At 36.7% G+C, this 12,152-nt stretch overlaps 1 protein-coding gene across 18 annotated transcripts in view; it reads right to left on the reverse strand.

The window, feature by feature from the left end:
• Positions 1–12,152, reverse strand: part of TAF2 (TATA-box binding protein associated factor 2) — an 83,082-nt gene that overhangs the window by 39,383 nt on the left and 31,547 nt on the right. For all 18 annotated transcript variants that reach the window (XM_036338145.1, XM_036338147.1, XM_036338143.1 and 15 more), the window contains 8 exons: positions 11,840–11,939; positions 9,713–9,798; positions 7,139–7,274; positions 5,908–6,062; positions 5,149–5,263; positions 4,695–4,804; positions 3,003–3,068; positions 195–447 (listed from right to left, as the gene is read on the reverse strand). In XM_036338145.1, the coding sequence (XP_036194038.1) occupies positions 195–447; positions 3,003–3,068; positions 4,695–4,804; positions 5,149–5,263; positions 5,908–6,062; positions 7,139–7,274; positions 9,713–9,798; positions 11,840–11,939 (1,021 nt within the window). The remainder of the gene's footprint in view (positions 1–194; positions 448–3,002; positions 3,069–4,694; positions 4,805–5,148; positions 5,264–5,907; positions 6,063–7,138; positions 7,275–9,712; positions 9,799–11,839; positions 11,940–12,152) is intronic.

Here is a 12,152-nt window from a genome sequence, read left to right on the forward strand (position 1 = left end):
TTTTTAATAACTTCAATTCTTAGAAATTTAATACATTTTAGCCTTCCATTATCATTTCTAAGAAAATACACAAACTTACCCCCCAAATTCTTATGTACACACCAACCACTGATCCACACTGGCCAGGGCAGAGTTCTATTTTTTTTAATATGCAGTATTCAATCTTGTTTTCTTTCTACTGTATGTAATCTCACCTTCGCAAGGCAGAAGCAAGCTGACATTCTTACTCGGTAGAAACACTGCTCTTGTTCTAGAATGTCAGTGAGGGCAAGCCGCGATGCTGGTGTGGGGAACTTTTCCAACGCCAAGATGGACTCTTGCTGTGCAACCACATCCCTCTCGTAGCGGAGCTGGTACTGCCACATGAAATCTGCTTGCTCAAATTCTACTTTCCTCAGGACTGACATATCGGGGTCTATCCTTATCCACAGCAAAGGGGAATCAGCACTGAAAGAAAACACAACTTTCCTTTTTACTTACTTTTTAATTTTACATATTCATAAAATAGAAACAAAGCATTTATTAATCAGATTCTCTTCTACATGCAGTATTCAAGTCTTCCTGGAGTTTAATGTATCCATTTTTTAAAAATCACATTGACAGCTTCCCCATTATGTTTAACTTCAACACAATGTCTATCTATACCAATCATGTTGAAGAGATTTCCAAGGATAGTAAGACAGTTAGCTGTCACAAAGAAATTCCATCTGAAATTATTAATTTGGGACTTTGATTTGTGATTACATAATGTAAAAAGGGGAATAAGAACAAGTTTTTTCATTTCACTTCCTGTCGCCAAATAATTGACTATGGCTTTAAGGGCCACCCCTTACTAGAAATCAATCTGTGACTAAGAAATGAATTATTTTACTAAGTTATTTGTTTAACTAACTTTTAGTATTTTATTTTTTTTAAATGCTAGACTCATAATCACCTTTTTCAAACAGTAAGTTATAAAGTCATAGTTTGGAAATTCATCCAATACCAGTGATTGCTTACTATAGCCAAGGCATGTGATACGGAAAAAATATAAAAACAGTATGTAAACAGCAGTGATATTTGGCAACCAAGTTAGTAAATAACTGATGTTTTATAAAAAAATATGCAGGCACAATATGGATGGACAAAAAGTTTAAAATTTTAAAATAATGATATTTAAATTGTGTTTTGCAAGCACAGAGATCCTTAAAGTACCCTGAAGCCTTGTCCAAAGACATAGAATCAATACCACCTGAGAACTCATTAAGAATGTAAACACTCAGAACCCACAAACACAGCGCTCAGTCAGAAACTGCATTTCCAGAAGATCCCCAGAAGTGTTGGCATGCATGTTATAGCTTGAGAAGCACTGGTCTCAAGGCCAGCAAGAGAGCAAGGAAGTTGCCTAAACCAAGACTGTGCCCACCTCACCACCACCCTGTATTTCCCCAGGCTAGATTTACTTTCCCTTCTTTCATTATTTTTTTAATTTTATTTTTAAAATTAAATTTATTGGGATAACATCCTATCTTAATAAAAGACAAAAAGGGTAATTAACCGTACCTCGGCTACACTTCCCATTGGCTAATCAGGGCGATAAGCAAATTAACTGCCAACAAAGATGGCAGCCGGCAGCCACGCAGCTGAAGCGAACATGAGGCTTGCTTGCTCCAGTGATGGAGGAAGCCAAGATTCCCCGCCTGCCGCGGCCCGGCTCTGAGGCCGAAAGCAACAATGTTTCAATTATAGAAGCTAAACAAACCCCAGATACCTGCTTTCAGCCAGCCTCGGCCTCAGAGCTGGGAGCACCAGTGACGGCAACAATGTTTCAATTATAGAAGGTAAATAAATCCCAGAATAAAAAAGAAAAAGAAAAAAGGAGAGGCTGGGAGCTTCAGTCGCTAGCCAGCCTGAAAACGGCCCTCAGCCCCTCACCCAAACTGGCCAGGCACCCGAGTGGAGACCCCCACCCTGAAGGGGGTGTGACCAGCTGCAAACAACCATCAGCCCCTCACCCAGGCTGGCCAGGCACACCAGCAGGGACCCCAACCCTGATTCGGGACACCCTTCAGGGCAAACCAGCCGGCCCCCACCTGTGCACCAGGCCTCTATCCTATATAGTAAAAGGGTAACACGCAAACTGGCCCTAACAGCAGAAAGACTGGGAATAACTGGTCACTATGACACACACTGACCACCAGGGGGAAGACGCTCAATGCAGGAGCTGCCCTCTGGTGGTCAGTGCGCTCCCACATGGGGGAGCTCTGCTCAGCCACAAGCCAGGCTGACGGTTGCCAGTATAGCAGTGGTGGTGGGAGCCTCTCCCGCCTCCTCAGCAGCGCTAAGGATGTCCGACTGCAGTTTAGGCCTGCTCCCCGCTGGCAAGTGGACATCCCCCGAGGGCTGCCGGGCTGCCAGAGGGATGTCTGATTGTCATCTTAGGCCCAATCCCCCAGGGAGCAGGCCTAAACCAGCAGGTGGTCATCCCCCGAGGGGTCCCAGACTGCGAGAGGGCACAGGCCAGCCTGAGGGACCCCCCGACCCCCAAGTGCACAAATTTTTGTGCAGTGGGCCTCTAGTTGGTTAATAACATAAGTTTCACTACCTAGTCTAATCTCCTTCTTGACCCCCTTTACCCTCTTCATCCTTGTCCCCTCTAGTAATGACCATATTGATTGTGTCTATGAGTTTGTTTTGTTTGTTCACTTGTTACTTTTTGTTTTATATCTCATGAGTGAAATCATATGATTCTTGTCCTTTTTCACCTGATTTATTTCACTTAGCATGATACTCTCAAGATCCTTCCATATTGACACAAATGGCAATATTTCATCTTTTTTTATGGCTGAGAAGTATCCCACTGTATATGATTTTACCTAAGATTTTGTTTTAGCATAAGGTTCCACTGCCTTTCAAAAGTTTTCAAAGCACTAGTTTCAGGACATTTATATACTTTAAAATGTATATAACAAGACAAATGAGAATGCAGAAAATATATCCTTAAACTTAAGTAACTAACTTACTCCATTGCAGAAAGATCCATATCAACTTCCTCTCCATTCATCAGTGGAATTTTCTTCTTCTTATTCCTACATTTAAGAAAAATTAAGTTTGAAATTGTGACATTTACAGTTCTGAGAAGAGATAAAGAGCAGCCGAAAATCAAGGATTTCATGGAACATTGAAAGATAGCCTAAGGAAGAAGGAATAGTAAATGTAATGGAATTTAATCACAACAAAAGTGATTTTGAAGCTGAAGGAATGAAGTAAATGAAATTGAGATGTCACTGTGATCAAAGTTTAATGAAAAGAAGAAATATAATTAAATGTCAACTTTAAACATATTCCCAAGAACTGGTAGCTACAGTTTTATGTAGAAAAGATAAGAAAGCTATCAATAAAGAAATCCTTTAAAAATTTTTTTAAAAAAAGAAAGAAAAGAAAATGCAGCACTGGCTAGTGTGGTTTAGTTGGTTGAGTGCCATCCCATGCACCGCAAGGTCAGTTGATTCCCCTTTAGGGCACATGCCCAGGTTGTGGGTTCAATCTCCAGTGGAGATGTGTATTGTATGGGAGGCAATTGATTGATGTCAAAGGTAGAGAGCATAAAAAGAAAGAGGGCCTGGCCGGTATGGCTCAATGATTGAGCATTGACCTATGAACCAGGAGGTCATAATTCAATTCCCAGTCAGGGTACATGCCTGGGTTGTGGGCTCGATCCTCTGGCATGCAAGAGGCAGCAGATCAATGTTTTTCTCTCATCATTGATATTTCTCTGTCTCTCTCTCTCTCTCTCTCTCCCTCTCTTGCTCTCTGAAATAAAAAAAAAAACAAAAACACATTTTTTTAAAAAGGGGGAAATTTCCCTTTGAACTAAGAAAGAATTTTCAGAGAAAGAATAATTACAGATTCAAGGAAATGATTGGGGGAAATTCCTGAATCAAGTTCCCTGAAAGCTGTCAAAATCAACTGACACGCTCACGTCTGAGATGACCTAAATGTAGACATGAGTATAGACTTCTGTTCCTGGAATTTTGATATTACTACACATTACTACAGCAAAGCACAAAAGTATGCTCATCTTTCACTGTTCAGATTACATGCTACTGGCCGAGTTTAAAAAAAATAAAGAAAAATACATTAAATAAAACATGAACTGTTGGACATCTCTACGTAAACTGGTATTGTGCCTTTGAGACAGTAAGATTGTTCTGTAAGGGCATGGTGATGCAGGGACAGGGGAGAAAGCCACATGGTGTAGACGATGTAGGGGCTTTCATGACATATGTATTCAGCTCCTTCCCTTTTACCCAATGATCATTTCCCCAATATTTCCTCTAGATATTAATCCATTGAAACTAATAAGAATAAAACTAAGCAATTTATCTTGAATTTTTCCTTGCTCCAAAAACTCAAACTTCTATTCTACCTCCTCCTGTCCTACAAAAATAAGGATTCTCAAACCTAAATTGGAAAATTAATTATTTAATTCTAAGGTAAAAAAAAATGTTGTCAAAAAGAAAAAGCAAATAAAGAATGTTTGGTAATACTAACTTGAAGTAAAATGGCGGGGCGGGGGGCGGGGGGAGATACTAGATAACATGTTCTCTACCTAAAAAATATGTACACATTAGGATTTTTATTTTGGCATTTTAATCTGTGAAACTTACAATTTAATTATAAACTTCAACTTATAAGTATGATTCAATGCCTACCTTCTGCTTTTGGAATGGCAGGGTATATCATGTTTAAGGCTGTTTTCTTCAATTTGCAATGTATGATTGAAGGATCCATCTAACTCCTGCACTGTCACTTTAAGTGGTCCCTTTAAATTAAAGAAACATAGTGTTCATAGGTAGTGCTAGAAAAATACCAATATGTACTCTTACATGTGTAGGTATATATATCAAAATATAAAATAATACTATCCCAGATGTGTATCTGAAGACCAAGAAAAGCAATTAGTGCCAGAGGGGAGAATTTGTATCCTCTGAAATCTCCATTTGTAATCTGTCTTCAATTCAGCAACACTTGGTTTTTGATCAATTTCATTCTTTGTAAACAAAATCACATTATGAAACTTCGAATCAGATCCCCACTCAAAAGCCCTTCCTATATTGTAACTGGGGAGGAAGTAATACAAAAGGTAATTTTAGAAAAAAAACTTACCACATATTTCTGAGTTCCAGGTGATGTATAATCTTGTTTTATTTCCAATTCCAAGACATTTCGTTTTCTATTAAATGCAAAACTTCCATAAAATTTTACCACACCACTCTGGTCTCTGAAGAATCGTAAAGGAATTTTTGCATACTAAAATGAATATGTACTAAACAAATTATTCACTGTGGTAATAATTTTCAAATGCATTACCACCAGTTCAAAGCTTGAGAGCATGCTTCGTTGTAAAGCAGGTGGTAAAGTATTCAGAATTCTTGTGGAAAATGTTTCCCCAGATTTAAACAGAATTTCTGAAACATTAAGAAATTTGTGTTTTGAAAGAAGTAAAACCACTCTACTGGGTTGCTAATATAATCAATGAGAAAATGTAAAAACTAAAAAGTTCCAAGATACTACTCAAGTTGTGCCAACTTCTAACCATATCCATAAGTCACCAGAACATTGCATCTTACAAGTAACTGTACAGGCCTGTCTGAATTATTTACCTCCCCTCCCATCAAGCCTGTTGCTGTACTCACACTAAAAACTACTTCAAAATATACCAAATTTTACAAATAGTACAGATGTGTGTATGAGAGAGAGAGAGGTATGATTTATAGTTCTTGGTTATTTTTACTATTCTTTAGAAATATAGTTTTTATCTCTCCTTTCATCCCCCAAATCCCTCCTCTTCCTCCCTCCCCTCACACATACAATCTTCTCCCCCTGCCCCACCACCACTTGTTGAACTGCTATTTAAAAGGATACACCCACTGCTTTATTAAAGGCTGAATGTCTTTGCCAGAGACATTCGAGATGGATTTCAAAAACCCAAACGTGGAAACCAACATTTGACTCCACATATGGGACTGGAACTTCTGAGATGAAGCAGTACTAGCCAAACTTAGCAGTTTATTGAAAACCTGTAAGGATAAAAGTATCATTTAGTAACATAATATACACTGCTTTCAATTATCTATGAAACTACTTTGCAACAGAACTTTATTACAGTCAATTATAGAAGACAGCAATTTCACATCTTACTCTATAAATTGTTCTAGTTAAAGACTATCAATAGAAGTTATGCAAAGAATTAAACAGCCAGAATAAAAACCATTTTTCTTTTAAAAAAAATTGAATATTAATGTCTTGGCCAACACTGAATATTGTTTTTAAGATTTATAATAATAAATAATATCTATAATTCGTTATGCTATGAGCTTTACATAGAAACTAAACATTACTTAAGAAGTTGAGAACACTCAATAGGTTTTATAGTACTCCAAAAAGCTAAATGGCTCTTGATGGACCACCTTTCATTTAATATCTGTGTTCTTTACTCTAAAGGCGAGCTGAAGAACAGAAGCATTAAAGAAACTTAATTTTAGGGCAAACTTTAAAAGTTTTTTTAAAAAGATTACTAAAAAGTTATTGTTTACTTACCTCTAAGAATGTTATTAATGAGGAAAAAATACATTTTTTTCCTCATTATAATACATCTGGTTTCTACTTCCTCAACTACTATCTATCTATATAATAGAGGAATATGCTAATTAGCCTGGACGCCATAATATCACGACCGGACAGCAGGGACCTGAGGCTTTATGGCACCTGGCCAGGGTGAGGGACCTCAGGCTGTGCCCCTTGCCCGGCAGGGCTTGACGGTGGACCTCAGGCCGCACCCCCACCCCAGCACCAGGCCAGGAGACCTCAGGCCATGGGGCTTATACAAAACCATATGTATAAATTGGTTTTACTTTCATCCTCACATTCTAATTTTATCTTAACAAAATCCTGCACTAAGTGTGAAGTATTGATACCCATTCTATATCTGAGGAAACAAACAAAAAGCATAGGTCTAAGTGGGCTAACAGCTAACAACTAACAGAACTCCACCTCATACACCCAGATACCCTGACCCTATTTACAGAATAGTATTCATATTATACACATAGAGATCTTTCTTTATAATTGGTCAATTCTTAACTTTAATACTTACTTGTAGCATAAATTCCATACTGATCCTATTTTCAATCAATCTCATTACAAGGTGAGCTTTACACTGGAACATAGTGTAGTACTCCCAAGACAGCGTATGTGGATGCTTTATTGAAAAGTATAGATGGGATGCCGGACTAAACAAATAAACAGATTTACTTAACATAACAATTTTAAATATTTAGTAAACAGTACATTTCATGGCCACATCAAGATAATAAACATAAAACTTCTTGGGAATTCCTTAGTATGAGAGCAACAAAGACTAGGATACATACACTCACAAAAAAATGTTAAGCCCGGCCTGTGTGGCTCATGGTTGAGAGTCCACCTATGATCCATGAGCTAAGGGTTTGATTCCTGGTCAGGGCACATGCCCGGGTTATGGGCTCAATCCCATGCAGGAGGCAGCCGATCAATGATTCTCTCTCATCATTGATGTTTCTGTCTCTCTTTCCTTCTCCCTTCCTCTCTGAAATCAATAAAAAATATTTTTAAAAATTCAAGATGAACTGCATATCTAAAACAAAAACAATTATAAAAGTACTAAAATAAAAAAAAGGAAAACATTTATTTCCATAATTTAGGGGTGGAAAAAATCTTATATATATATATTTACTGATTTCAGAGAGAAGTGAGAGATAGAAACATCAATGATGACAGAAAATTATTGATCAGCTGCCTCCTGCACACCCCACATGGGATCAAGCCTACAAACCAGTAAATGCCCTGACCAGGAATCGAACCATGACCTCCTGGTTCATAGGTTGATGCTCAACCACTGAGCCACGCCAGCCGGGTGGGAAAAATCTTCCAAAAGAAAAACATAAAATCCAGAGGACAGTAAGACCAGACTGACTAAGTAAAAATTTAAGAGATCAGGAGTAAATTAAAAGAAAGGTACAGTCTAGTAGAATTATTGAATACTATTTTGTAAATGTCATATATACATAAATAAAGGCAAAAAATTAAAGGCTTCAAATATATTTGAAAGACAATATAGCAAATTTATAATCGTGGTTATATCTCCACGGAGAGGTTTTGTAGGAGTGAGGGGTGATAAAAAAAACGGGGGGGGGGGGGGGGTGTGTGTGTGGCTAAAAAGGATCTTTATGTTTTACTCCACATACTTTTACACTGTCCTGTTTTATATTTCTTAAAAGAGAATGTATTCATGTGCTGCTTTTATATACACATTTTTAAAATTAAACATACAACAAGAACTAAATAAATGGGCAAAACCAAGGTATTTTCACACAATGGGAATGCTCTAATTATATACTGGGAAACAGCCATATGGCAGGCAGCCAAGAGAAGAAAGTGAAAGAATTAATGAGTGAATGTGCACTATGTATGAAGATTTATCTCAAATAATTTCACAACCAACCTGGTTAAGATAGATTATGAATCATCACTGTCACTTTACACATTAAAACACACACACACACACTTTCTCTGCAACAATATGCAAAATTTTCTTAGATCACCAACAATGATAAAAAAAAAAATCTAAGTTTGTCTTACTTCAAAATTTCTATGCTTTTCCACTGACTTAATCTTGTCTCAGTGACCATAACAAAAAAGGGTTCCTGGTTATACAATTTCAAGTTTCTTAACTTTTGTTGTGTTTTCAGGCACTTGGGCAGTTTGGTTAATTCTATGGGCCCCATATAAGAAACGAGTTCAAAATGCACAAAATAAAATTTACAGAATTATAAAGAAAACCAATTATAGTGAAATGATCAAAATATAAAAAAATTATGATATACCAATATGTGAGTGAGCTTATCAATGCATTAAATAATAAGATCTAGCAGTGGTCTACTCTAGTAATTTTGAGTTATAAGTGCAAAGAATATCTCAAATTAGCGGCTAACAATTATAATGTGACAGGAAAATATCTTGTAGGCAACGTCACAGCATTGTCTGTTGCCTACCTTCATAATTAAAGAAAATGTAAAATTTCACTTTATGGTAAGTGAAAATATTTAAAAATTCCCATCCAATTCAATTCAAATAATTATTAGTGTTTCCATTACTTTAAAACTTCTATGAAAACAGTATGCTATAGCCCTAACTGGTTTGGCTCCGTGGATAGAGCGTCGGCCTGCGGACTGAGGGGTCCCAGGTTCGATTCCGGTCAAGGGCATGTACCTTGGTTGCGGGCACGTCCTCAGTGGGGAGTGTGCAGGAGGCAGCTGAATTGATGTTTCTCTCTCATCAATGTTTCTGACTTTCTATTCCTCTCCCTTCCTCTCTGTAAAAAATCAATAAAATATATTAAAAACAAAACAAAACAGTATGCTATAGTAGCAATAGAAAATTAACATGGAAAAAAAGAAAAGCATTACATTTTTAAGTCTGTTTTAAATGTTTAAATCCATTTGTAGCCATCATATGCAATAAAAATAGTAATGAAAAGAGTAATGTGGTTACCAGGGTTTGTGGCCTCAATATTATTACCTGTTAATATTACCCTTTGATCTGTGTGGGCCTAAACACCCATACAAATGATCATCAAAGAGTGATCCCATAAAAGAAGTTTTATAATATCATATCTGAACAATAAACATACTTATCCTTCTCTTTTCCTCCACCAAATATGGGATGTAGTAAAACTCCACCAGTTTTTAGCTCATACGCCACGATTTTGTCCAGCTCCTAAAAAAAAATATGAAAATCGGAGCCAGTGAAAATTTTTTTACATATAAATTTAAAATTGAACTGTGATTTCTCATTTTCTAGAATTAGAATGTAAATTTCTTAAATAAACTAAATGAATTTGAAAAGTAATTTATGTTCTTATAAAAAAAGCAAATTATACCGCTGGCTAAAAGACAGCACCTAAAAGCCTTGTCTACTTTGTGACTTTAGAGCTGGCCAGTATCCTGGTAACTTTCCTAATGGCTCTTCCCAACCTTTCTAGCTGGTTTTCCAAGTTTACGTCTTCCTTCTCTGTATTTGGCTTTGATGGAGAATTTAGGAAAGTAAAAACAAATGGGGATAAAATGATGTCAGGAATCAACATTTTAAAATGCGTTGTCTTCTCTAATATGACATACATCAAAGTAAAAAAAAGCTTAAGTGAAAAAAGGACAACATAACTGTGCTAGCAATTCATAACTAGTTAAATAATATACAAGCAGAATCGAGAAGTGGTAAAAATCATAATGAAGTGGTTAAAAGCCAGGTCTAAATCCTGGCTCTACTACTTACTAGCTGTGTAACTTTGGCCAAATAACTTAACCTCTCTGTGCCTCAGTTTCCTCATCTATAAAATGGGGATAATAACAGAGTAGTTAGGAAGATTAAGATGGTTAACATTTATAAAATGCTTATAACAGTGCCCAAAACATGGTAAGTGCTGCATGTCATTTCCCTTTCATTAGTTTCTGAAATGAAGAAAGGACTCTTCAGTTCTAGATGCAGGAATTCTTCTATAGTTCTAAATGTCTGAAATCTTTTACAATTACCTTTTGGCTTACTTAAGTTCTAGTTGGGGTGATGAAGATAGATAAAATGAGAAAAGGGGGGAAATGAAGGGCTCTATTTAATAAGGATATTAAAGGCTAATCTTCCACCTTAGAAGAAATAAGCTAAGCATGATATGATTTAAATGTATATTTACATGAATGGGCTAGGGGTCCTCAAACTTTTTAAACAGGGGGCCAGTTCACTATCCCTCAGACCATTGGAGGGCCGGACTATAGTTTAAAAAGAAACTATGAAGAAATTCCTATGCACACTGCACATATCTTATTTTGAAGGAAAAAAACCAAAACGGGAACAAATACAATATTGTATTTGCATGTGGCCCACGGGCCATAGTTTGAGGACCCCTAGGCTAGGCAAAATACTAGTACAGTTGATTTTTGTCTTTTGGGCCAAATCTTTAAATTACAGGAAAAAGACTAACAATGACAGGAGCATAAATGTACTGAAGGGCTAGCCAGCATATAATAAGCACTTACTATGTACAAGGCACCATGCATGTTACATGTATGATGTCTCATATTCCCCACCCATGGGGTAGATACTAATACTACTCTCCTTATACAGATGAGGCTTGGAAAGATTAACCAAAGTAACAAAGCTTGTAAATGTATGAGGCCAACTGCAAAGCAATCTGACTCCAGAACCTGGACTCTAAGTCTAAACAAATTTAGGAAGCAGAGAGATACATTAAAAATGACTACTATGAGAATTTGAAATATATCTGATAACTAACTTGATGTTTAAGGAGCTTAAATATTCTCTTCCTTAGGAAAAAAAGTTTTTAGAGGCCAACACTGATAATGGAAATGGGATAAAATAGACCATTAGTCTTTCCCATTATAGTCATTCTCAGTTTACTGGAAAAAAATTAGAGACTTTTGAATGACAATAAGTATTTTACAATTATTTTTCTAAAAATGGAAATGTGACTGGCCAGTGTGGCTCAATAGTTGAGCACTGACCCATGCACCAGGAGGTCGCCGATTCCTGGTCAGAGCACATGCCTAGGTTGTAGGCTCGATCCCCAGTAGGGGATGTACAGGATGTTTCTCTCATTCATATTTCTTTATCGGTCTCCAACTCCCTTTCTTTTTCTCTAAAATCAATAAAAATAAAATAAAATAAAAAATAAAGGACATGCAACTTTGAAATCATGAAAACATGTCTTACTGACTTCTAAGCGGACAATGGATCTAGGTATTTTTACCTCTTTAATCCAATGGCGGTATTCATTAACTCCAAAAGTTTTTTTCATCCAAAGTCCATAAATATAGCCTGAAATTCCCTTCAGTACCCATTCATCAGACCTAAGCAAAAAGTAAAAATATGAACTTTTAATCATAGAAATTCTTCAGATAAAACAGAAGATTACAGGTATAGTGTATACTTCTCTGCCTTCTTAAAGAAAATGAAAGTTATTAATAAATTATTTGGTTTTTTCCACTTCCAGCTGAGTTCTACTTGACCATTCCTTGTGTCTTTTCACATCTGGCTTCACCTTTAACTAGAGGACTGCTGCA

Source organism: Myotis myotis, unplaced genomic scaffold, assembly GCF_014108235.1.
Source record: "Myotis myotis isolate mMyoMyo1 unplaced genomic scaffold, mMyoMyo1.p scaffold_m19_p_16, whole genome shotgun sequence".
In the NCBI taxonomy this organism is placed as follows: Eukaryota; Metazoa; Chordata; class Mammalia; order Chiroptera; family Vespertilionidae; genus Myotis; species Myotis myotis.